Consider the following 25,773-nt stretch of genomic DNA (forward strand, 5'->3'; position numbering starts at 1 on the left):
AAGGTCACTTCTTTTTTTTTTTTTCTTTTTTTTTTTTTTTTTTTTTTTTTTTTTTTTTTGTGTTCCTGATCGTGACAGAAATTAAAACCTCTGTATCGCCTTAGCATCACCTGACTATAAAATAGGGTGTGAATCTGTTGTTATTAATTGTGCATGGTCCATTGCTAATAGCAGATAATAATAGCACATATTATTGTCACCTGTCTGTGTTCAATTTTTCTATTGTCATATGAGTAGGGCTATCAGACATGCCTACACTCCCGCATTATGCGGAACCGTCCCGCAAAAGCATCAAAACAGCTCACATGTTCTGCATTCATGATTTTTGTTCCGCCAAGTCTGAATTCTGACACACACACAAAATTCGCCGATTTATTATTATTTATTAATATTGCGAAATGAAAATACTGAATAAAAAATAAAATATATATAGGTCTGTGTTTATTGTTTACATTTCATCTCCTCCCGGACCTGGTGTGTCCTAAATTTATGAAGATATGGTTGAGCTAGATCTAGACATAGTCATAGATCTAGTACTCTAGGCTCTTGGTCTAGATACTATTACTAGATCTATTCTTAGAATCTAGTAAGTGCTAATAAGCCAAATGTTCCATTCAAACCCTTTCTTTTCCTGACAATGACTCTACTAGTCTAGACTAGATATAGATCTATTCTTAATTCTAACACTAACTCAACTGGTTTCTTAGGTTTCTAAGTAATCTAAGAAAAGGATTTTTTTTTAAATATTTATTTATTAAGATCTAGATCTAGACCTAAATGTAATTAATTAACTTAGACATAGTAAGTTGAGTAAGGCTAAGGCCTAAATAAGGCTACATAGTACATATCTTAGTTTTTTATCTACTTATTACAATTTACATAGTTAAATTAGTATCTAGATCTAGTACTAGATGATACTAAATCTAGATCTATCTACAGAAATAGACTTAGAAGGTGATAGATCTCTAGATTTCTATGTATCATTATGTAATAAATTTTGTTCTCAATTAGTCCATAGATCTAGACATATTTAGATCTATACTATAATTATTATAATCTGTGTTCTTAGACTTAGAGGATATGTAGGTCTAGTCCTAGACTAGTAGACTCTTATTTTAGATCTAGAACTAGAGACAACTTCTAGAGTGACTAGAGTGGAGCCCTAGAAGAGGATAGATAATCAAGTAGATCTAGTCATTAGATTTAGATCTAGTAGTAAAAAATAAAAATAGTAACATTTGAGTCTAGGTTATTAGAATACATTTTTTTTTTAGAATTCATCATATAGGAGTTAAAACTATTGATTTCAAACAAAGGACATAATTATGAATTAAAGGTTTTCTTACTTTTAATTATACTATTTACATCTAATTTATAAGAAGCAAACTTAGTATTGCTATTAAATTAATATAATAAAAATGTCAGTTGTTAAGAGTAACAAAAGAACTAAAACAAATTAATTCCACTTATCTTATTCATGGCAAACCAGTAACACAGACTAAAAACGCAAAATACCTAGGTGTTATAATAAATGAAAAACTCATGGAATCCACATATTGATGAAACTATAAAAAAATCAAACAAAGCATTAGGATTTATTAAAAGAAATTTCTATAAATCAAATAAGAACATAAAACTAAAATGTTATTTTACCTTGGTTAGGCCAATAATAGAATATGCATCCTCCGTTTGGGACCCCTCAACTCAAGATAACATTAAGAAACTGGAACAGACACAAATAGAGCAGTGAGATTCATAACAAACGAATATTCACACTTAACTCCCTGCAGACGGCTAACAAAGAAATGGTACTCTGGTGTACCATACTTTTGTCAACAAATAAAACTATTTAAAAATTATTTTTTTTTAATGAAATATGCTTCCCTATGAAATATAATGAAGATAAAATAGTTTGGTGCAAAAAAAATTTGCAAATTCTATTTATATATTATTTCTCGTTCATTATAAAAACGTAAATACGAGAACGATTGCACGGCGCCATTTTGGATTTTAGAAAGCCACACGCTTGTTGACGCTCGCTAAAACTAAGCCGAAAATGGACTCAGATTCAGATTATCAGCCTGAAACTGATGTAGATTCAAGTGATGATGAAGTCTGGGAACTCATTGACTCTTCAGATGATTCAGATGATGAGAATATTCCTCCCAACAGCACTCTGAATGCGACACAGCCAAACGTGTAAGTAACCATTATTTTTAGACCTAGGCTAGAGCAAGACAGATCGTCTAGATCTAGATCTACTGATCTAGATATCTAAAACGTTTCAATGTGTAATTGAAATTGTTCTGTTCTTTTAATAATTATTAGTTAATCCCATTGTTTTATTTCATAAAAAAATATTTAGTTTGAAAAATATCAAGCCTTCTGATAAGCTCATCTTTGCTAGTCATCTTTGTTTACATGATCAGCTGATTCAAGGCATTCAAGCCTTTGTTACACTTTGTAGCTTGTCAGCTGTTGATATCTAATAATTATACAAATGTAAATAATTTTAAATTTAGAAATCTAGTCCTCAAGTTTTTTAATTTTGTATTTTCAAAGTACATTTGTCAATTTTTCTAATTTTTTTTTTTTTATATATATATCAACAGAAACTATGGCTATGATGTGCTGGACACTATGCCAGAGGCCCCAGCAAGCTTTCTTCCAGAAAGGGTTCCTGGTATACAGCTTGACCAGGTTAGGACACGAGACTCTGCTAAACAATTTTTCAGAGCTATTGACTTTTTTAAACTTTATTTTACAATGGATATTGTTTTGCAAATCTGTCAATACACCAACACCTATGCAACTGAACATGGACTGCAGAAACCAAGTGTGTTCCAGAGTTGGTATGAACTAAGCCCTGACGAATTCTACAGATTCTGTGGACTTATCATGTATGCTGGAATAGTTCAGGTCCCCAACATTGAGCGATTCTGGTCAACCAAATCTCTATACAATGGACTTTGGGCAAGAGCCTTTATGTCACGTGACAGATTCAAGGCAATAATGTGTTTTATTAAAGTGTCAAATCCACTTACAGAGGATCCCAATGGTAAACTCTGTAAAGTGAGAATGTTAACGACATACATTAGAATGAAATGTATAAAGCTTTACCAACCTCATCAAAATGTCTCTATTGATGAAAGAATGGTTCGGAATAAAGGTAAATATGCATTTCGACAATACATTCGAGACAAGCCAACAAAGTGGGGCATGAAACTGTGGATCCTTGCTGATTCTTTAAGTGGGTATACCTATGATTTTGATATTTATTTAGGAAAGCAGGATAATGGCCCTTTTGGATTAGCTTATGGGGTGGTGATGAAGTTAACTAAATCTATATCTAGGCAAGGGTATAGGCTTTTTTTTTGATAACTTTTATACTAGTGTCCAATTATTAAAAGATCTTTGGTTTATAGGGATTGGAGCATGTGGAACTGTTCTTAGGACCAGAAAAGGTTTTCCTAATGCTATAAAAGATGTTAAAAATTTTGAAAAAAAATCTAAAAGGGGAGACATGAGATGGATCAGGGATGGACAGTTACTGACAGTTCAGTGGAGAGACAATAAGACCATATCATTAATGTCGACTATTCATGATGCCAATGACAGTGTAACAGCTAAACGACGGACTAAAACGAATGGACAGTTTGAAAATTTGACTGTGAATCAACCAACTATTGTACATGACTATAATAAATACATGGGGGGTGTTGACAAAAGTGACCAGCTAATTAATAAATATAATGTACTTCGTAAAACAAATAAATATTGGAAGACTATTTTTTTTCATATGTTAGATATAGCTAGGGTTAATTCCTATATTCTTTTTCAAGACTGGAGGGATAAAAATAAAGATGTACCTGAGCTGAAAAGACCCACAAGATATGGCCAACTTAATTTTACTGAAGAATTAATTAGAGAGTTAGGAGATATAGGTATTGACGATCCTGTACCAATCGCGTCTAAGCCCCCTGTTCATTTTAAACATGCAATGGATCCACAGTTTATGGATAAGAGAGGGAACTGTAAATTATGTTACAGTAATGAAAAAATAGTTAGGAGAACTAGTGTTAAATGCAAGGTGTGTGATGTGTTTTTATGTTTTCAAAAAGAAAGAAACTGTTTGTCTCAGTACCACAAATTACTATAAAATCCTGTTTTTTTGTTCTATTTCTCACTGTACTATATAATAAGATGTGTAACTAACAAGTTTTACTCTATTTCTGGATAGTTTATAATATAATTTTGATGTTTAAGTAAATAAAAAATAATAATTTTCTAACTAGTAAAAAATCATGTCGATGTCATCATTTTTCTAGAAAATGATTATTGTTTTCAAAAATTTGTAAAAAATTTATTTGTCAATGGATTAACTTCATTTTTGTCAGTTGTATACAGAATTGAATGTATTTTAATAAAATGTAAATATCATTATCATATATTTATTTATTTATTTTTTGTCTTCTTTGTGAATGTGAATTAAAAAAAAAAATTAATTATTGAAAAAAAATTTATGACATAATTATTTCTTTAAAAAGAAAAAATATACTTTAAAATGATTTCAAACATAGATAAATTGAAAGAGCTTTCAATTTCAAACAAATTGATGTATAACACTCAATATAAAACTGTAATTTAACAAAGTTATGCCCTGCCAAGTAACAGACCCCCAGTCGCTGACAAATTTCTAGAAAAACCTGCAGTCTGTTAAGAGTTAACCAGATTAACACCTTTAGTAAAATCACTAAATTTAGAAAGCCTTCAGGACAGAAGACTCAAAAGTAAAGTAGCAACTATACATAAAACACTGAACCATAATCTTCAAATACAAAAACAAAACTTGATAAAATACTCTGAAAGACACAAAGATAAAGGCATATTCCTCGTCCCATATGCTAGGACAAATTTGTACAAATACTCCTTCCCTAGTGCTATTAGAGCATGGAATGGGTTGCCTGAGCTAGCCAAGAAAACCAGTGACTTGGCAGAATTTAAGTCATTGGTTAATATGCATGACGCGTAGGACGTAATCATCTTTTTTTTTAAGTAACGCCTGTATTATATAAGATAAGATAATTGAAGTTTTATTTATATTACCTACAGTATGGCTGACAAACATAAACACGTTTATGTTCCACATTGGGGCCCAAAATTCCACATTTTCAACCTGAATGTTCCACTTTCTGGGTCTTGGGGGTAGTCATGTCTGGGCTATGTCCATATTTGATAGCTTGTAATATTTCTCTTTTTTTTTGTGCCTACTGAGCATCACCTGAATTGTCTCATTGTATCTTCGTTTAGGAAGAAGAGCCAACAGAAGAAGAAAGTACAGCTCTAAAACCCTCTCCTGATGCAGACACATTTATCTTGTTTACAAAGCCCACCAATCCTAAAGGTATTTAACAAACTTCTAGACAACTTGGCAAACAAGTGGTTAAGGAATCAAGTACTTCAATAGGAAATTCAAGTAGCATCTAGAATAGATCTGTATAAATAGCTATGATAATAACTACCAAATTGCCCACCTTCACTGGTTGCAGTATCATTATTGCTGGCCCTGGTGGCTTCCAGAATTTTTTCTTGTAGGTCATTTATAGTTCTTAGATCTGTATCTTTTATGATCCAAAGCAAATGTGGATACATTTTCTTCATGTTCCATGTTATTGTGATAACTGTTTATTGTCACAGTCTTAGTTAACATTGCATGATCTAAAATTCACGTCATGTTAAGAGTTTAAAAGACACGTGGAATTCCTGATGTAGAAAACAGGAAGTAGAATGAATAAAGTTAGTTATCGTGCTGATAACGCGAATGTCGTGGGTTCGTTCCCCATACTGGCCACCACAAATGTCAATGAAAGGTTGAATGGCGTAAGGTTGCAGAATGCGAGTGTCGTGTAATACTGAGTTCTTGCTTCCTGAGGTGCTCTTGACACGTGACAAGACAAATAGTATAAACTGACCTAAGTCAGTTTCAGCAGACAAACATGAAGTTTATTTTACTAAAATAATAATAATAATAATACACTGCACTCCTTGTTAGTGCTACAAGTCAAGAAATAATAAGCAATCCTATCCGCATAACAGCGGTATCAAAAGTATCCTAGTATATGCTAGTCACAAATCACTGTGTAGAAATATAGATCAACTAATACATGTCTCAAAAGACCACTGGCAACAACTGCCCACAAGTTACTTTCTAACTGAAATTACTACAGACTTTTCTAAGTCGCTACTGTCCATCCCGGACTAAAATATACTCGGTCCAAAGAATAACACTTGACTTCTCACTTGACTTCACTTGTCTGCTTGACTTGACTGACTGACCTCTAAGTCTAACTTTATTCATTCTACTTCCTGTTTTCTACATCAGGAATTCCATGTGTCTTTTAAACTCTTAACATGACGTGAACTTTAGATCATGCAATGTCAACTAAGACTGTGACATTTATTTAATTATCATTTTCAGTATCTGGAGTTCAGTAGTTTTTTTCTCTTTAATGCTCAGGAAATTAGGCTTAAGGACATATAGGATTAGGGCATCTGATCTGCTAGTGAAGGGTTATCCATTAATGATAAGCCTACAAGTTGATTATATTTTGAAGTATAAAACTTATTTTAAAAAAAAAACTTTTCTAGTGATGTATTTTGATATCTCAAGTACATATTTCTAAAATTAAGTAAACATATATTCCATTAAAGTTTTTCATTTATTCTGTTGTCTAATTTTTTTTTAGAACTTCCTGCTGGCAAACAAGTGCGAATCTTAGTTGGATTTACTAACAATGGAAATCTGGACTTTTTGGTTGACAGCATGGAGGCATCCTTCAGATATCCTCAAGACTATAGTTTCTTTTTACAAAATGTAAATATGTTTATTTTTTTATTAAAAAAAATTTATACAACTCTTGAGATATTACATAACATTCAGTCTAGACTTTGGTTATGCTAAGTCTTTGTTCTTTTTCTAAACCCATTATTGAACTTTTTTTTTTTTTAATTATTGTAATTGGTCTACATTGTTTGTCTAGTCATAACAGCCTGGTCATAATTTAATCTTTTTAGTTTACTACTGCTGTTTACAATGCTGTTGTGGAGCCTAAAAGACAAGCTACTTTTGAATATGTATTTGTACCCAACGAAGCATTTAGCGCTCGTCCTTTTGGTCTCACAGTCACTCTAAATTATAAAAATAAAGATGGTGTAAGTATATTTGTTTCTTATGTCAGATGTTATTACTAAAAAAAAACTACATGCGCATTGATTTTGAAGTCCTTAAAAATACTTTTCTTTTACAGTCTGCAAGTTTCCAGAGCGCAGTTTTCAATGAAACAATCCAAGTAGTTGATCCTGATGAGGGTCTTGATGGAGAAACGTGAGTTTTCTTAAAAATGCTTTATTGTACCAGGCCTAGATACTTTTACAAGTTTGGCTTACAAACCACAACGATATACTTGTGAAGAAATCCCAATCTATAACTCTGTAAGTAACTGTCTTAAAGCTATAGATCTTGATAGGGGCTCCCTTTCATTCAATGTATCAATTTATCAACTATAAAACAATGTTTTCAATTAACAAATAGATAAGTAGATAGAAACTCCGTCATGGGGTTCTGTAGAAATAAATAGTAAACCTTGCCACCTGAATATTAAAATCATAACACTACATGACCACTTGTCAAAAACATACAGGATACTCATGGATGCAAGATCGCCGGCATGCCGGCAAAATCAAAGGGAAAAAAAAGCTTGCCGGCAAACGCCAGTCCAATTGATTGCTGGCTCGGTATCAGACTTTTTTTTTTTTTTTGCACATTCACGTTTTGATCTTTCAAACTAATACTTAATAAGTCGAATTCAAAGAATGACAGGAAGTTAAAATTCTTAAGTTACGGTGCATGCGCTATTTCCGAACTTTCGCTTTGTATTAAAAATGTAAACAAAAGTTAACAAATCCGTATGGCCCCGGCTTGAGACACCTAATTTAGTAACTAGATCTAATTCTAATAAGTTTGATCTGCCGGCATAAAAATTGAAACCAGACCTAGAGGCTAAATCTAGTCTAGAGATCTAGATTCTAGATCTATTTCTACATTTTAAAGTGATTTTAGAAGTTGAACGTATTTTAACCATTTACCCGAAAATTCGAAATTTCAAATTACCGTACCGTATCATCGCCGTATGAATAATGATAGTTATAAAACAGTTAACTTATTTAATAATATATCTATAGTCTTGCCTGGTATAGTGGTATAGTCTAGATCATCTCAGTAGATGATAATGATAGATCGATATCAATGAGTATTAACTATTAGATCTAGATAATTAGAATGATTAGTTAGAATCTTACAGTTACAATCTACCACTAGCCTGACTAGGTCTAGTCCCCCTGGGCAGAAGCCTAAGCACCGTGGATCAAAAGTAGATTGTATCTATTATAATCTTTTATCAGATATAATATTCTACTAGTAAAGTGTCTAGATCTAATAAAATCTAGATTCTAGATCTAATAATAAAAAAACTTATTTTAAAAAAGGCAAGACTTTAGATCTAGTAGATGATTCTAGCTAGGGCTAGACTTCTATCATCTAGCATTACTAGATTAGTGTATAGATCTAACTTCAAGATCTAGAACTAAATCTAGAGTATATTAATTTGGATTTAGGTCTAGTCTAGACCTACATCTAGAGAAAATGTAATATCTAGTTAACTAGTAGCTCTAGTGACACTCTATTCCTAGACAAGTTAAAGTCTAGACTTAGACTCAGAGACTATGACTATTGTATGTCTAGATCTCTAATACTTAATACTTACTAGTTTCTTTATTAGAACTAGATATAGATAGGTGTAAATTGATGGATCTACTCTGTTACTATTATCATAGAATTAAAATGTCATCTTGACTAGATCTAAATATCTAGTATAAAAATCAGCCTAAGTAAAGCTACTATTAGTTAGAAGATCCAGTTAACTAGTTCTATATTTGGTAAGATCTACTGATTACTCTGTCAGACAATAAATCAAAGTTTGATTTATACTAATATAGTGGTAGTAGGTAGGCCTATCTTTGTGCATATTATATATATAAAAAAATGAAAAATTCAAACATACATGTAGATTATAGTAATTTAAGTAAAAGCTTAGAATTTATAGTTTGTATTTAAAGATATATATATATAGTGGTAAATTTTTTTATTATATATATATATATATATATATATATATATATATATATATATATATATATATATATATATATATATATATATATATATATATATATATATATATATATATATATAATGGTAAATGTTTTATTTGTGTTGTGAAGTGGAGATATAAGAGGCATCATGCTTGCAGGTTTTTTGGGGTTGTCGACCCCCCTTGCAGGCAAAACGGGGCTCTGTTGCTTGCATCCATGAGGATACTGTCAATTGTAGAAATTCAACAATCAACTTAAAACATCCAAGTATTCTCCAAATGTGAAGGTGGAGTCATTCTTTAACAAATTATGCTGAACAAAGCAAGCTTATTAACTTGTCTGGCATTATTCCCACTTTTTTTTTTTACCTTTCAGAATGGAATTATTTTTTTAAGACTTATAAATTAAATTCAACAAATTTTTCTATTTGTTTTTTTAATTTTTGACTTTAAAAAATGGCTTTGGGCCTATTTTTAACTCAATGTTTACATTATGCCTACCTTCTAAAAGAGACACATTGCTGCTAATAGTTAGTGGTTAGTTCATGTGCTAAAATTGCTGATAAGGAAAAAAGGGAGTGTTGGAAGAGAAAAAGATTGCTCTGGAGGTTTAGGCTGTCATGATTTCCATATGTATACAATGCAAGCTGTATAGAATACATTTACTCTTTTTTTGGGTGATTGTTTGTTTATACAAAACTTGCTAAATTATACTGGAAGGATGTTTGACCTATGCTTAATCTTAAGTTTGGGATAAAGCCTTCTAACATTGGCAGAGTTGCCTACAAGTATGCATCTTGTGTATTTTGTACGAAAATGGGCACCAATATATGCGAGTACGGTTTACCATCTGAAAATACGCATTTCTTGCTAATCATATGTAGATCAATAGGTCAGTGCATCAATGCCTGGTAAAGGAGTATTTCTTATAAACCATGACATAGTATAGCTTTTTTTTTTTTTTTTTAATTTCCTGCGCTGGCAAGCAAAAATTTAAAATGTTTACTAGATTTTCTTGATCAAAATAAAGCATAGTTCCTTTAAATGTGTCATTTTTTATGAAATCTTCAAACTGATTAGGAATCAATTGATTCATTAGTTCTAATTCATCTAGACTGGATCTAGAACTAGAAATATTTTAGGATGTTAGGCACCCATAATAGAATTTACGTAGAATTAAATCTAGATTTAGAATTAAGATCTAGACATTCTAGATCTGGATGTGTTTACTAGACTTTGATTTAGAATATATCTAGATTGGGATTGATAAATACCTATATGCACATTAAAAACCAATCAACTGTTAATGAAGTTGCTACAGATCTAGATCTATTCTAGATCTAGAATCAATTTTTTGTAAACCACCAAATTTAGGTGAGAGTTCTTTTGAGATAAAAATAAAAGTGAAAAGGGCAGAGGTTTAAACAGAAGGAAGATTGGTTGAGCTTCATCTCTCTCTTAGCGTGATAACGGTAATTAAACTGTTGCAGATCGTATCTTCTGTGGCACATCAAAAGCTTCTGTAATAGTTATTAGCGACTAGCTAGGTTAAATTACTTATGAGAGCTCAAATTCAAAGAATAAAACAAAGGGCACTCAAGGCTGAGTGTGTTTGCAAAAGAAATGCTTTATTATGCTGACAAAAATATTATATTCTTAATACCTTGCGCCCTCCTTCAACACATCTGTTTGTTTTATAAAACAACTTCAAGCATCAGAAACATGACTAAATATAAATAACTTTTTTCTTACAACAGCTATTCAGCAGACTCAATAGCCCAGCTTTTATATTAAAAAACAGGTTTAATGACTAATTAGGATTATCTGCCTGGAAAAAAATCTGTTTGTTATTAGTTATTGTAGAGGATACCAAAGCTTTCATAGCTAACTCTGCAAAGAATGGTCTGAAAGAAGAAAATCTTAATTCTTTCAAAATGTGATAAAATATTTCCAATGTCTTGTACAGAAATTGCCTATAAACAAAACTAATAAATTATTAATTTTTTAATATTTTAGATGCCAAATGACAAGCCATAGTTATTTAACTAATTAGCTCTTTTGATTATTTCTAGATTTTTCCTGTATGTGTTTTTAGCTGCAATCATCATTTTATTGCTTGTTGGAGCTCAGCAGTTAGTTTCCAGCTTCGGGGTGAGTGAATCTTTAGTACATAACTAAATGCAAGGAACAGCAGATGAAACCTTATACGTTTTGTCTTCCTGAGGGCTTGCAAAAATAAAACAAAGCGCTAGAGCATGGCTTGGGTTTTATTTCAAGCTGTGTGTAGTTTGCTTTGGACATAAGTTTGTATTTAACCCTTTGACAACTAGAGTCGCTGGCAATCGCCGAATTTGGGTTGTTTCGTTTACGCACGCACTGCTAGTTTTTAAATAACTATTTATACCTTTACTAACTCTGACCTAGAAGAGCGATAGTGATGCTATTTTTAGGTGTTTATTTTGTATCTGCAGCATGTTAGAATGGATTTTTGTGATTTTTTGAAAATTACGTGTTTTTTTTTTTTTTTTTTTTTTTTTGCTAGCCTAGAAAATGGAACATATTTAGGCTTATGTTTAGGCTTTAATAGAATAAGATTTTAATGGGAATATTAATGTTTAAGCTGTAGACAGACATGCCTACAGTCCCGCATTATGCGGAACCGTCCCGCAAAAGCATCAAAAAAGCTCACATGTTCCGCCATTCCGCATTCACGATTTTTTGTTCCGCCAAGTCTGAATTCCGACACAAAAAAAAAATCACCGGTTTTTCATTATTTATTAATAATGCGAAATGAAAATACTGAATGCAAAATAAAATATATCTAGGTCTGTGTTTATTGTTTACATTTCATCTCCTCCCGGACCCGGTGTGTCCTAAATTTACGAAGATATGGTTGAGCTAGATCTAGACATAGATCTACATCTAGATCTAGTACTCTAGGTCTAGATCTATTCTTAGAATCTAGTAAGTGCTAATAAACCTAATTTTCCATTCAAATCCCTTTCTTTTCCCGACAATATTCTGACTATTCTGACTAACGTGACTAACAACTGGTTTCTTGTCTTAGTCTTAGGTAATTCTATTCTAAGAAAAGGATTTTTTTTCAAATAGGTTATTAGAGATCTAGATCCTAGATCTAAATGTAATTAACTTAGACACAGTAAGGCTAAGGCCTAGATCTAGATCTAAATAAGGCTATATATCTACTTATTACATAGTCTAAATAAATTAGTATCTAGATTCTAGATCTCACATCTAGCACTAGATTACTAGATTTAACTACTAAACTAGTTACTAGAGTCTAGATGATACTAAATCTAGATCTATCTTAGTATCTAGAGAAATAGACTTAGAAGGTGATAGATCTCTAGATTTCTATGTATCATTATCATATGTAATAAATTTAGTTCTCAATAAGTCCATAGATCTAGACATAAATATTTAGATCTATAATATATTTATTATAATCTGTGTTCTTAGACTTAGAGGACTTATTAGATGTAGGTCTAGTCCTAGACTAGTACTACTAGTAGACAGACTCTTAAATTATTTTAGATCTAGCACTAACTAGAGCCAACATCTAAGAGTGACTAGAGTAGAGCCCTAGAAAAGGATAGATAATCAAGTAGATCTAGAATAATCACATAGGAGTTAGAACTATTGATTTCAAACAAAGGACATAATTATGAATTAAAGGTTTTCTTACTTTTAATTATAAAATATTATACTATTTACATCTAATTTATAAAAAGCAAACTAGTATTGTTATTAAAGTAGGCTAATATAATTGAAGTTTTATTTATATTGCATACAGTATTGCTAACAAACGCGCATATGTTCCACATTGGGGCCCAAAATTCCACATTTTGAACCTGAGTGTTCCACATTCTGGGTCTTGGGGGTAGGCATGTCTGTGTAGAATAAGGATATAATGATTGGGGTAAGTGATTTAGAACCATTTAAGACCGACAGTAGTGAAAATAAATAAAAAATTGATGCCAGATCCAGTATTGACTATGTTAGATCTAGCCAAACGGGAGATTGGAAGGCAACTAAATATGATGTGATATTTTAATGTTTTAGAGCTCTGTATGCCTATTTATGACTTCACATATGATGCTTGACCCTAGGTCTATTTTTTCTATTATAAAAAGAATGTTTTTGTTAGGTTTTATTAGTTTTTTTCTGTGAATTTAGACGTGCCGGGAATTCTGTATATGTATATCTCTAGGTCTAAATGCTATCTTAGAGATTCTATTAACAAAGATCCTTTTAATTCAAATACAGAACTTTAATTTAACAAATAAATATCTTCTTTCAAAGCTCAATAATAAAATATATTCAGAATAATTCTAGATCTACTAAAATACGTCTTATCTCTATGAAAATTTCACCCACGACTGAAGATTCTCGATTCTGCGTTTCCTTTGCCCCTCCCTTGGACGCTTGCTTTTAGCCAATCAAATTATTTCCTGTCAGATGTCACACTAATGATGGACGCGTGTCAAGATTACGTCATGGGAAATTTTGACACGTGCTGTACTGTCCGCAGCCTCCTGAAATTCCAGGATGTCTTGGAATTTCGCCAATGAAATTTTTAAAAACTTCGGCACCATTGCAGCAGGTGGTACGTCCCGGCTGAAATATTCGAAATTAGCGTTTCCGAGTTTGCATAGAATGTGTTAACTGCTCCTTGACCATAGATATATCTATCTATTTATAGACTAGTATTGTTATCGGATCAATTTTTCACTGAATACGTTGATTTTCATCCAAATTGGAACTACGTTACGTATCTTTTTAGACTTAATTATTCCTGTTTCATTTTCTGCCCTTATATTTTCATCGGGCTACATTATTAGATCATATTATTTCTGTGCACTGGCAATTTAATAAATAGGTCTAGTCCAGTGACCTAGATCTGTGTCCTAGATTTAGATCTAGATATAATCTTAGTGTCTTATTGTGTGTGGCACTGTGTTCAATCTAAGTCTAATCTAGATCTAGTATCTAGTCTTATACAATAATCTGGTAGATCTAATCTAAGGTATTAGTTCAAATTTCTCTTATATTTTAAGAATATGCAGAAAAAAACATATTAGATCTACCAATCTATTAACTATTCTATAACCCTGTTTGTACTAAAATGCCTAAATACAAGACATCGTTTAATGCACTGTGCTAGACAGGCTTGAAAAAGATGTAGATCTTAACCTTCTTAAGACGATGCGGCTGATCTATCGGCCACGATGTTTCCAACCACAGGATTGGCTAACCAGTGTTTGTATCAGCCAATCAGATTAGTTCTTATTAGTTTTACACATTAGTAGACTGTAATGACGGCTTCCTTCGCTGTTAATTTTTAGCATTGATTTTTTGAAAATTTTAACATTTCAGCCGTTGATATTGATGAAAGCAAACTCACTTACTCTGATTTTATTTAAACTATGATAGTCCTAATAAAAATAAGGGCAGTATTGAGGAAAGCTTTAGATCTAAGTTTATGTGTTAACAATGTCTATTCTTGGTAACATGGTTTAGTAGTAAGGGTGGGTAGCTGGATAGAGAAGACTCATTTGAGAACCAAGGGATTAGCACCCAATAGGCTGTTTTATGCTCTTTTTTTACTATCAATTTAGTTAAAACATTTGTCAGGGAGACTAATAAATATGATGCCAACTTTCTGACCAACAAACAGCTAAAAAAAAAACGATCCCTGAGTCATAAATGGGTGACTGTCACTATGACAATAATGAAGGTGTTTGTTTCGATGGTTCTGGGGGTGGGGTGGGGGAGAAAAGTACCATGTGTCTTGTTTCCCTAAACACATGTATTAGGGCTTATTCAAGCCTAAAACTTCTTTAAAAACTTACTTTTTTAATTCTGTTTTGAATAAAACGTTATTGAAATTTTATGCGCATAAATTATGCAAATTAGCTTGGCTTATTTTAATAAATGTTTATATTTCAGATAGATTCCATAAGATTAAATTAGTTCATTCATTTCTCTTCAATATCATATATAGTTTTATGTATGTTAAGTAATTAGTTTATTTGTTAGGAATTTTTTTGTAAGAGAAGTGTTAAGGCTGGAAATATTGCTTGGTCTTTTTGGCACAAGACATGCTAAAATGCTCTGTTTTAACTCATTAGCTACTAAGCCCATACCTAAGCAGCATCTCTCTAAATACTAAGCAAAGGGAGGTAACTCCAAAACATCAATAGACTGACTTTACAAAATATATTTTAAAAAACATAAAACAACATCAATCAATAACAAAAAATACTTCTAAAAAAAGAGAAATGGATGACCTTTAAAATGATGTATAACTTGAATAGGTTTTACAAGATTAAAACAATAAAAACTGCCTGCCTGGTCGTGCGGTTTGCGCGCTGGACTGTCGTTCACATTTATCGATGGTCGAGGGTTCAAACCCTGCCCGCTCCCATCCCCCGTCGTCCTGCGGGAGGTTTGGACTAGGAAGTAATTATCTTCAACTCTGAAGGAACATCCGAAACATGTAAAACATTTTACAAACAAACATTTTACAAACAAACATCAGGTAAAGACGAAAATTTGTTCGAGTGTCTGATTTTTTGAAGACTGGTGGACACACCCCCCCCCCCCCCCCCCCCATCAGATCTGTAATTTTAGGTAATATTTAAATTTTACCCAAAGACCAGTAATGTTTTTTAAGTAGGAATTTAGTAGGCCTATACAATAAACATTATGCTTATATATAAAATCTGTATATGTCTTGAGTATTTACTGACTTTCACTCGGTGCGCGTGAGGCCCTTAGTTGCCTGAACATGGCATCATGCTGATGTGGTTCTGCATGTGTCTCAGATTTCATTACTTCTAGCATAACCAAGTAAAAGTAATCAAACCATTGTCCAAACCAACGTTGTGTACGCCCCCAACTAGATCTATTTTATCTAAAGTTTTCATGTGGTAAATAAAAACTGTTCAAAATATCAGTCAAAGATGTTGAAGATTCATTGACGCTAGATCCAGAATAGTCTAGATCTAGGCTAGATGATCGATCTAATATTTACTTCACTCTTTCTCTGAATCGGACTAGATCTAAGTCTAAATGTAGCGCTAAATTCTAATGATCAAAATGTCTTGATCAATATCAAGTTCATTATTAGCTGTATTTAGTGTATTATTTGCGATAACGGGTCTAAAAATTGAAAGGTCATTGAGAAAATGGTCTGTGCAGCTAAGAAAAATCGAAAAAAAAATCAACAAACTTCGAAGGCCCATAGAAACTGAAGCGAAAGACGTAAAAACATCCAGGTTTTTTTAACGAAACGATCTGTATTTCTACTTTTTAACTCTTAACAGACTGCAGGTTTTTCTAGAAATTTGTCAGCGACTGGGGGTCTGTTACTTGGCAGGGCATAACTTTGTTAAATTACAGTTTTATATTGAGTGTTATACATCAATTTGTTTGAAATTGAAAGCTCTTTCAATTTATCTATGTTTGAAATCATTTTAAAATATATTTTTTCTTTTTAAAGAAATAATTATGTCATAAATTTTTTTTCAATAATTAATTTTTTTTAAAAATTCACATTCACAAAGTAGACAAAAAATAAATAAATAAATATATGATAATGATATTTACATTTTATTAAAATACATTCAATTCTGTATACAACTGACAAAAATGAAGTTAATTCATTGACAAATAAATTTTTTACAAATTTTTGAAAACAATAATCATTTTCTAGAAAAATGATGACATCGACATGATTTTTTACTAGTTAGAAAATTATTATTTTTTATTTACTTAAACATCAAAATTATATTATAAACTATCCAGAAATAGAGTAAAACTTGTTAGTTACACATCTTATTATATAGTACAGTGAGAAATAGAACAAAAAAACAGGATTTTATAGTAATTTGTGGTACTGAGACAAACAGTTTCTTTCTTTTTGAAAACATAAAAACACATCACACACCTTGCATTTAACACTAGTTCTTCTAACTATTTTTTCATTACTGTAACATAATTTACAGTTCCCTCTCTTATCCATAAACTGTGGATCCACTGTATGCTTAAAATGAACAGGGGGCTTAGACGCGATTGGTACAGGATCGTCAATACCTATATCTCCTAACTCTCTAATTAATTCTTCAGTAAAATTAAGTTGGCCATATCTTGTGGGTCTTTTCAGCTCAGGTACATCTTTATTTTTATCCCTCCAGTCTTGAAAAAGAATATAGGAATTAACCCTAGCTATATCTAACATATGAAAAAAAATAGTCTTCCAATATTTATTTGTTTTACGAAGTACATTATATTTATTAATTAGCTGGTCACTTTTGTCAACACCCCCCATGTATTTATTATAGTCATGTACAATAGTTGGTTGATTCACAGTCAAATTTTCAAACTGTCCATTCGTTTTAGTCCGTCGTTTAGCTGTTACACTGTCATTGGCATCATGAATAGTCGACATTAATGATATGGTCTTATTGTCTCTCCACTGAACTGTCAATAACTGTCCATCCCTGATCCATCTCATGTATTCCCTTTTAGATTTTTTTTCAAAATTTTTAACATCTTTTATAGCATTAGGAAAACTTTTTCTGGTCCTAAGAACAGTTCCACATGCTCCAAGATCTTTTAATAATTGGACACTAGTATAAAAGTTATCAAAAAAAAGCCTATACCCTTGCCTAGATATAGATTTAGTTAATTTCATCACCACCCCATAAGCTAATCCAAAAGGGCCATTATCCTGCTTTCCTAAATAAATATCAAAATCATAGGTATACCCACTTAAAGAATCAGCAAGGATCCACAGTTTCATGCCCCACTTTGTTGGCTTGTCTCGAATGTATTGTCGAAATGCATATTTACCTTTATTCCGAACCATTCTTTCATCAATAGAGACATTTTGATGAGGTTGGTAAAGCTTTATACATTTCATTCTAATGTATGTCGTTAACATTCTCACTTTACAGAGTTTATCATTGGGATCCTCTGTAAGTGGATTTGACACTTTAATAAAACACATTATTGCCTTGAATCTGTCACGTGACATAAAGGCTCTTGCCCAAAGTCCATTGTATAGAGATTTGGTTGACCAGAATCGCTCAATGTTGGGGACCTAAACAATGCCAGCATACATGATAAGTCCACAGAATCTGTAGAATTCGTCAGGGCTTAGTTCATACCAACTCTGGAACACACTTGGTTTCTGCAGTCCATGTTCAGTTGCATAGGTGTTGGTGTACTGACAGATTTGCAAAACAATATCCATTGTAAAATAAAGTTTAAAAAAGTCAATAGCTCTGAAAAATTGTTTAGCAGAGTCTCGTGTCCTAACTTGGTCAAGCTGTATACCAGGGACCCTTTCTGGAAGAAAGCTTGCTGGGGCCTCTGGCATAGTGTCCAGCACATCATAGCCATAGTTTCTGTTGATATATAAAAAAAAAAAATTAGAAAAATTGACAAATGTACTTTGAAAATACAAAATTAAAAAACTTGAGGACTAGATTTCTAAATATAAAATTATTTACATTTGTAAAATTATTAGATATCAACAGCTGACAAGCTACAAAGTGTAACAAAGGCTTGAATCAGCTGATCATGTAAACAAAGATGACTAGCATAGATGAGCTTATCAGAAGGCTTGATATTTTTCAAACTAAATATTTTTTTATGAAATAAAACAATGGGATTAACTAATAATTATTAAAAGAACAGAACAATTTCAATTACACATTGAAACGTTTTAGATATCTAGATCAGTAGATCTAGATCTAGACGATCGGTCTTGCTCTAGCCTAGGTCTAAAAATAATGGTTACTTACACGTTTGGCTGTGTCGCATTCAGAGTGCTGTTGGGAGGAATATTCTCATCATCTGAATCATCTGAAGAGTCAATGAGTTCCCAGACTTCATCATCACTTGAATCTACATCAGTTTCAGGCTGATAATCCGAATCTGAGTCCATTTTCGGCTTAGTTTTAGCGAGCGTCAACAAGCGTGTGGCTTTCTAAAATCCAAAATGGCGTCGTGCCATCGTTCTCGTATTTACGTTTTTATAATGAACGAGAAATAATATATAAATAGAATTTGCAAATTTTTTTTGCACCAAACTATTTTATCTTCATTATATTTCATAGGGAAGCATATTTCATTTAAAAAAAATAATTTTTAAATAGTTTTATTTGTTGTCAAAAGTATGGTACACCAGAGTACCATTTCTTTGTTAGCCGTCTGCAGGGAGTTAAAAAACCTAGCCAGCTCAAAATAACACGAGAGCTACGCAAGTCACGCTGTATGTGTGCTGTGGCGGGCACATTAGTACTGAGGGGGGAAGGGCGCATTAGTAGCTAATGAGTTGAGGGTTAATCTAGATATACAAATCTTGGCTTCAGAAATCATCCGTCAGTGACACTAAAGCTTTTTGTTGTCATTATAAAAACAAACAAAAAAATTATCATTTCAAACATTGGTAAAGCAGCACTTAAATCGCATCTGAAATCCGATAAGCACAAGCGAGTCTGGTAACTCAGATGGCTGCCATATTTGTCTCAATGACTGTCACTTGTCCTACAGGTCCCTACACCGACAGCTAAGCTAGTAACCCAACAAATTCATAGTTTTATATTACTGCTAAGAAGGCAATCAACACAAAGTCTTTTGAGCACCTCTAAGGCTGTTTGCCAAAATTGAAAGCTTCATCTCAATTGCAAAGGTTTTGCAACCTTTTCTAAAAATATCAATCAGATGCACTATTGTTGATTGCCCTTTCATGCTTTATGGCCCAAGACCGCTTTAGCATGCTTCAGTCATTTTAGCAAAGACTTAAATAACACCAGCTGTTTTCAAAGAATTTACTTATGTTGCAGCACTGCTTATTATAGACAAAAAATCTTGTAAATTAAAACTAAAGCCAGCACTAGTGATGTTTTAAATTTCTAGATGGAAAGCAGAAAGTTTCTGCTGACAACAGTTCTCAAACTCATTGAAAAATCTCCATTGAAGAATGCTATTCACCAGAAGTTTAAAATGCAAAAGCCCAAATACACTTTGCAAGATTTTGATAGCTCCTTAAATGATTTATATGCCACTTTGAGCATCTTGGTTGCAGATGACTGTAATAGTATTAAATCTGAATTTACACAATTGCACATTTCCATTTTAATTACAAGTTCTGCTGCCTCCCAGTGTTACCTCTGATAGACTGGATACTTTCTTTATCCAGCTTGTGAACACTGAATTTTCTAAACTCTGGACAGTGATGACAGGAATGTATACCATGAGTATGCTAATTTTTAATTTAATTATTAAACCTAAATTAATCAACTTTTGACTATTATGTAGATCTAGTAAATCTAATATTTTGGCGCAAATTTTATGTCATGGAATTTAATTTTTTTTTCTGGAAAACTCCTGGAATTTCATTTTGACTTTGGTGCAGAAACCCTGTGTACTGGGCATAAATATGTTAAGTTTTTTAAACTAGACTTTTTATTTAAATATATACGTGACAGCAAGGATAAAGCAGATAAAACTTTTTGTTTTGTCTTCCTGAGGGCTTGCTATATTAAAACAAAGCGCTAGAGCATGGCTTGGGTTTTATTTCAAGCTGTGTGTAGTTTGTTTTGTACACTAAAAATGAACCTACATCTTTTTTTACAAAGGTTATATCAACCCTGTCTGGTAAAATATATACTTTATTCCTCCGACAAGCAATCTCAGATTGAACTGAAATTTCACACTAAACACATTGATATTTTGTAGAGATGGTGGTAATATTTTAGATTTTTTTTTCCCCAGAGAAAACGTCTCTCCAAACCCAGAAAACCTGTTGAACTGGGCACTCAAAATTCAGATGTAGATTATGATTGGCTCCCAAAGGAAACACTTCAAGGACTGAGTATGTCTATTTATACAATAACTTCCTATTTTAAGCTTTGCGAAAATGGCATTAATTATGAATTACCCCGGTACTGATGAGTTTTTTCTTTTTGCCATAGAACCTAGCATTCTTAACATTAAACATAAGCTATAAAATTTAGCTTTCTCTAAGATGCAGTTCTAAACCTTTTGAGTATAGTAACCAAGCATTTGTATGCTTTTGTCCCAAGCCTTTGATTAGGAACTTTGATATTTTTAAGGCGTAAATGTATGTATGCATTTTACTGTAATTTTTTAATTTTTTTTTGTAAATTGCAGGCAAGTCACCAAGGAGATCCCCAAAACAGTCTCCAAGGCAAAGGCGCAATTTGCGCTCTACAGGTTCCAAGGAAGAATAAATGAAAACACAAAGCTAGGTTTTTACGTGGCGTTTTACTCAAAGCATTCATCACTTTCAAATCAAGCAAACTCTTGTTTTACTAAAGCTACTCACGAAATTCAATGTAACTTTGAAAATGTTTTATTTGTTTTAGTGCTATTTTTTTTTATAAAGATATTAAAAAGAAAAAGGAAGAAAAAAAAAGGTGTGAGCACTAGGATAGAGCTGCAGTTATAGTCATACATTGTTTAAATGTGATGAAAGTACTTGATTGACATGACTTCTCTAAAGGCACATGTATAATTGTACAGTAATGGTGGATGGGATTGTTTTGAGAGTTCTTTGTTTGATATATATTAATCTGTGCAATTGTGTTAAGACTGGATCACACATGAATTATTTTTTTTAGTCGAAATATTTAGTTCAAGATAGTTTTAGTCTTGTAATATTAATATTACATGTCATGTAAATGGTGTTATGGGAATGCTTTGATTCTTAGTCATTCCATAATTAAATAGTGAATGATGCAATGTCATGAAACAAGTTGTTTTCTGTTGCCTTGAAAAAGTCATCTTGTCATACTTCTTTCATTGCGATAAATGAATGGAAGGTTAATTGCTCTTTTATTTTGCGAACTTCAGTGATAGCATTAATCCTACATTATAGAATCTTCTGCTATTTATTTTATTCTGTTATGTCTTGTCTAATTTCAATGAATCAATTTATAGATTGCATTTTAATAGATATTTGTCAGTGTAGAATGAGCATCTGATACTGTTAACTGTGTTAGTTATATTGGTATTACTTTCTTCTTTTTTTTTTTCCCTTTTGTTTTACTTAAAACATTTTTTGAATGCAAATCTATAGTAATTGTATTGTCAATAAATCATGTTACACATTTTATTTTCAATTTGATTTTTTTTCTACAAGTAAAAGTAAACCTTGCTGAACTGCTAGCCTAATGATCTAGGAATTGAACCACAATTCTTAACATGACAGACACCATATGTGCACATAAGGAGGGTATTTGAACAAGATTTATTTGAAAATTTTGTTTTCTCTTTATGAACTATTTGAGTACATGCTGATACAGAATTCAACTAGGCTAGTTAAGATAGATAATTTTTATTCATCCAATCAAATGGAAATTCAGTTCGACTACTATTGACAATGTGGCGTAACTCAACATCTTTGTAAGAAATAGATCTGATAAAGTCCATATGGTTATTATGTTCATCTCTGAGAATAACAACCTCTTATCCCAGTGGATCTTGTATTTTCCTTCCTTAATGGTTTATTAAGATGACCCAATTAGGTTTAGAAGCATTCTGTGATTGGGAAACTGACCTTTAATTCAACAGGTGTATTAATAACGTACAGCTGGTCAATGAATACTGTAATTTACTGTAAGCTTGTTATGTGTATATTTAAAAAAATGTTTACTTCCTCAATCAGCTCAGAAATTAAGGGTTTGCTCAACTATCATCAGTTACGTATGTATGCCTAGGTCCCTGACATGTCTTCTCAGCCATTAATGGAATGATAAGCCAACTGAGGAGGTTAATATTAGAAATATTTAATTTGTGAATATGTACCCATGCAGTACTTAAGTGTGATTTTAAAAAACAAGCAAACAGGTTTGCTTCCAGACAAGGTCTAGATGATGTGTAAATCACTGGCACAGTATCATTTCTGGCCCATCCCATCTTGCATGACATTACTGCACTGATTCTTGCCCATAGCTAAAACAAATAGCCCTGAATGTAACACTACAGCTGATATAAAATACAAAGTTGCCTAAACTGGGGATAAAATATCACTGTCTTATGCTCAATGGCACAATTCTGACTATGCTTAGTACATGCACAATTCAGTTGACTAAGGTGCCAACCTATTTATGTTTGTTTGTTTTTTTGATGAACTGAAAATCCTAACACTAGAACATTAGGTTATGTATTATTTCCATAATTTAAATTCATTCATTCTCTGATGTTAAATTGGAAACAAATAGTAAACAATGGCATACTAAGTTATCACAAATTTAATATAAATTAATATTATACAGTACTTTCAGTCCTGCTGCAACATGGACAAAACGACCTTTTCAAAAGTCCTGGTGAAGAAAAAAATGAAAACATGATTGTTGTACTGGTATATATTAATTTTGTAGAATTCTAATCAGAATAGTTTATTCTGTAATGTTATGTCTCCCAAAATCATAAGTAAAAAAAGGAGGGTGGGGTTTAAGATATCATTCTATTAGTCCAAACAGAAATTCAGTTTGACCACAATATTGTCCAATTCCATGTGGGAAAGGTTTCCTTGTTGCCTTTTTAATAGCTGAAGTTCGAAAAAAAAGCTCAAACTCAAGCCTCCATGATGGAAGGCTGACATGCTAACCACAGCTATTCAAGTACCGGTACTTATAAAAATAGGTTCATAGTCTTAAATTAATAGTTTAAAATTTTTAGCAAACAACCTAATTATCTATACAAGGCTCATCTCCCCTTAAACTAAGTACATTTTCTATATAAAACAAATTGAATAATTATGACTGACTGATCACATTTTTAGATTATATCAGTGTGTCAAAATTCAGCAGAAATCATTTGAGGTTTATGTAAACATCATTTTAAATGTTGCTGTTTCATTAACTGACTGCAGCTCATCAAACAAGGATCAAAGGTTATGTAGTATGAAATGTATCTATTTGTACTTAGGATTGGTTTTTGAATCTTGCTTTATTCTTCAACTTATCATCGGATAAAAATTACTATGGCATATCCCTGGGACTAGGGCATCTATGTATTTTCATGTAGCCACCCCTCCCATTTCCCTACATTTTGAAAACCTGTGATAATTTCCTCTGATATCAAACTTCATTTCACTACCACTCCATGTTGAAACAAGATAATCTTTTACGGTAAACTCTGGTTTTGGAATAAAACAACTATAAAACAAGTTGGCACCCTTTGTTGTTAAATACTATTTTGATATAATCATACTTCATAAGCATTCATACTATTTTGTAGACCATTTATGTATTAATACTGGCCATATGTTGCCCGCGGGTCTTAATTTGCGTTTCACTGTCGATGTGGTCACTGAGAGTGTTTTGTAAACAATTAAACGAAATAATAATGTTATAATTAAAGCGAATGCGGAATTCGTGACTGTAAAAATTTAATGAATGGAGCTATCAAAATAGCTAATCGACCTAAATCCATTTTTAGCGGCCCCCGAAAGGGGAAATGACAATATTAGTTTTGTGCGAAATGTCTGTCCGTCCGTCCCGTTTAGATCTCGTAAACTAGAAAAGATATTGAAAATCTGACATCACAATATTTTAGACCATTCAAAGTTCTGATGCAATGGCTACTTTTTTTTTTCTGAAAGCGAAAAATCTAATTTTTAAAATCAGTTATGCAAGCAGTTTTTTAAAGAGAAAAAGCTAATTAGTATGCATTATAAGTTAGACCTAATTTAAAATGAATAGTGATCTTAAAAACTTCATTTTTCTGAACCTATTTTTATTGCGGAAATTAATTAATTTTTTTTTAAGGATTCGAATAAGAGATTTCACAGCCTTTTCAAAACAATTAGATCAATTATAAGACATCAGTTAGGCCAGGGGAGGTGCGGTGGCTGAGCAGTAAAGCGCTTGGCTTCCGAACCGGGGGTCCCTGGTTCGAATCCTGTTGAAGACTGGGTTTTTCAACTTTGGAATCTTTGGGCGCCTCTGAGTCCACTCAGCTCTAATGGGTACCTGACATTAGTTGGAGAAAAGTATAGACGGTTGGTCGTTGTGCTGGCTAAATGACACCCTTGCTAACCGTAGGCCACAAAAACAGATGAACTTTACATCATCTGCTCTATAGACTACAATGTCTAAAAGGGGAACTAGTTAGGCCAGGTTCACATCTAACTTTACATTCACTTACACCTATCCTTTGATCTGCGGGACCGTTGGGGCACTACACAAGATCTGTTAACCTTCTTTCTCCATTCTTATCTCTCATTTGTCTCATTTGATATAATTTCATTTGGATGTTCTTTCTGAAAATATTGAAACCTGCCTGGGTGGACCTCTTCGGGGGCCGATTCTGAGTTTGTGTTTCCACACAAACTGTCTTTTGTAACCTTGTTTTCAAATAAAAACATTTGCTTGTAGGCCTACATATATTTGAAATGAATAGACTTTATTTTGTAACAGTTTATCTGTGGGGTCAGGGGATTAGTCTTGGTGTAGACTGCTATTGAAGGAAGTTTTTTTTTTTTAATAATTATGTTTAAAGT

General features: G+C 32.3%; 3 protein-coding genes across 3 annotated transcripts in view; 2 read left to right on the forward strand and 1 right to left on the reverse strand.

The window, feature by feature from the left end:
• Window positions 1–22,380, forward strand: part of LOC106062702 (translocon-associated protein subunit alpha-like) — a 29,693-nt gene extending 7,313 nt beyond the window's left edge. The window contains exons 3-9 of the mRNA XM_013221020.2: window positions 5,311–5,404; window positions 6,747–6,874; window positions 7,075–7,212; window positions 7,308–7,384; window positions 11,282–11,360; window positions 21,018–21,117; window positions 21,417–22,380. Of these exons, the coding sequence (XP_013076474.1) occupies window positions 5,311–5,404; window positions 6,747–6,874; window positions 7,075–7,212; window positions 7,308–7,384; window positions 11,282–11,360; window positions 21,018–21,117; window positions 21,417–21,496 (696 nt within the window). The 3' untranslated portion in view covers window positions 21,497–22,380. The remainder of the gene's footprint in view (window positions 1–5,310; window positions 5,405–6,746; window positions 6,875–7,074; window positions 7,213–7,307; window positions 7,385–11,281; window positions 11,361–21,017; window positions 21,118–21,416) is intronic.
• Window positions 2,030–3,378, forward strand: LOC129927463 (piggyBac transposable element-derived protein 4-like). Its single transcript, XM_056036846.1, has 2 exons — window positions 2,030–2,199; window positions 2,613–3,378. Exons 1-2 carry the CDS (start codon window positions 2,057–2,059, stop codon window positions 3,376–3,378), a joined length of 909 nt encoding a protein of 302 aa, XP_055892821.1. The 5' UTR covers window positions 2,030–2,056.
• Window positions 18,161–19,380, reverse strand: LOC129927464 (uncharacterized). Its single transcript, XM_056036847.1, has 2 exons — window positions 19,043–19,380; window positions 18,161–18,643 (listed from the first exon to the last, which is right to left on the reverse strand). Exons 1-2 carry the CDS (start codon window positions 19,183–19,185, stop codon window positions 18,337–18,339), a joined length of 450 nt encoding a protein of 149 aa, XP_055892822.1. The 5' UTR covers window positions 19,186–19,380; the 3' UTR covers window positions 18,161–18,336.
• Window positions 22,381–25,773: the final 3,393 nt, after the last annotated feature.

This window comes from Biomphalaria glabrata, chromosome 7 (assembly GCF_947242115.1).
Source record: "Biomphalaria glabrata chromosome 7, xgBioGlab47.1, whole genome shotgun sequence".
NCBI classification, from domain to species: domain Eukaryota; kingdom Metazoa; phylum Mollusca; class Gastropoda; family Planorbidae; genus Biomphalaria; species Biomphalaria glabrata.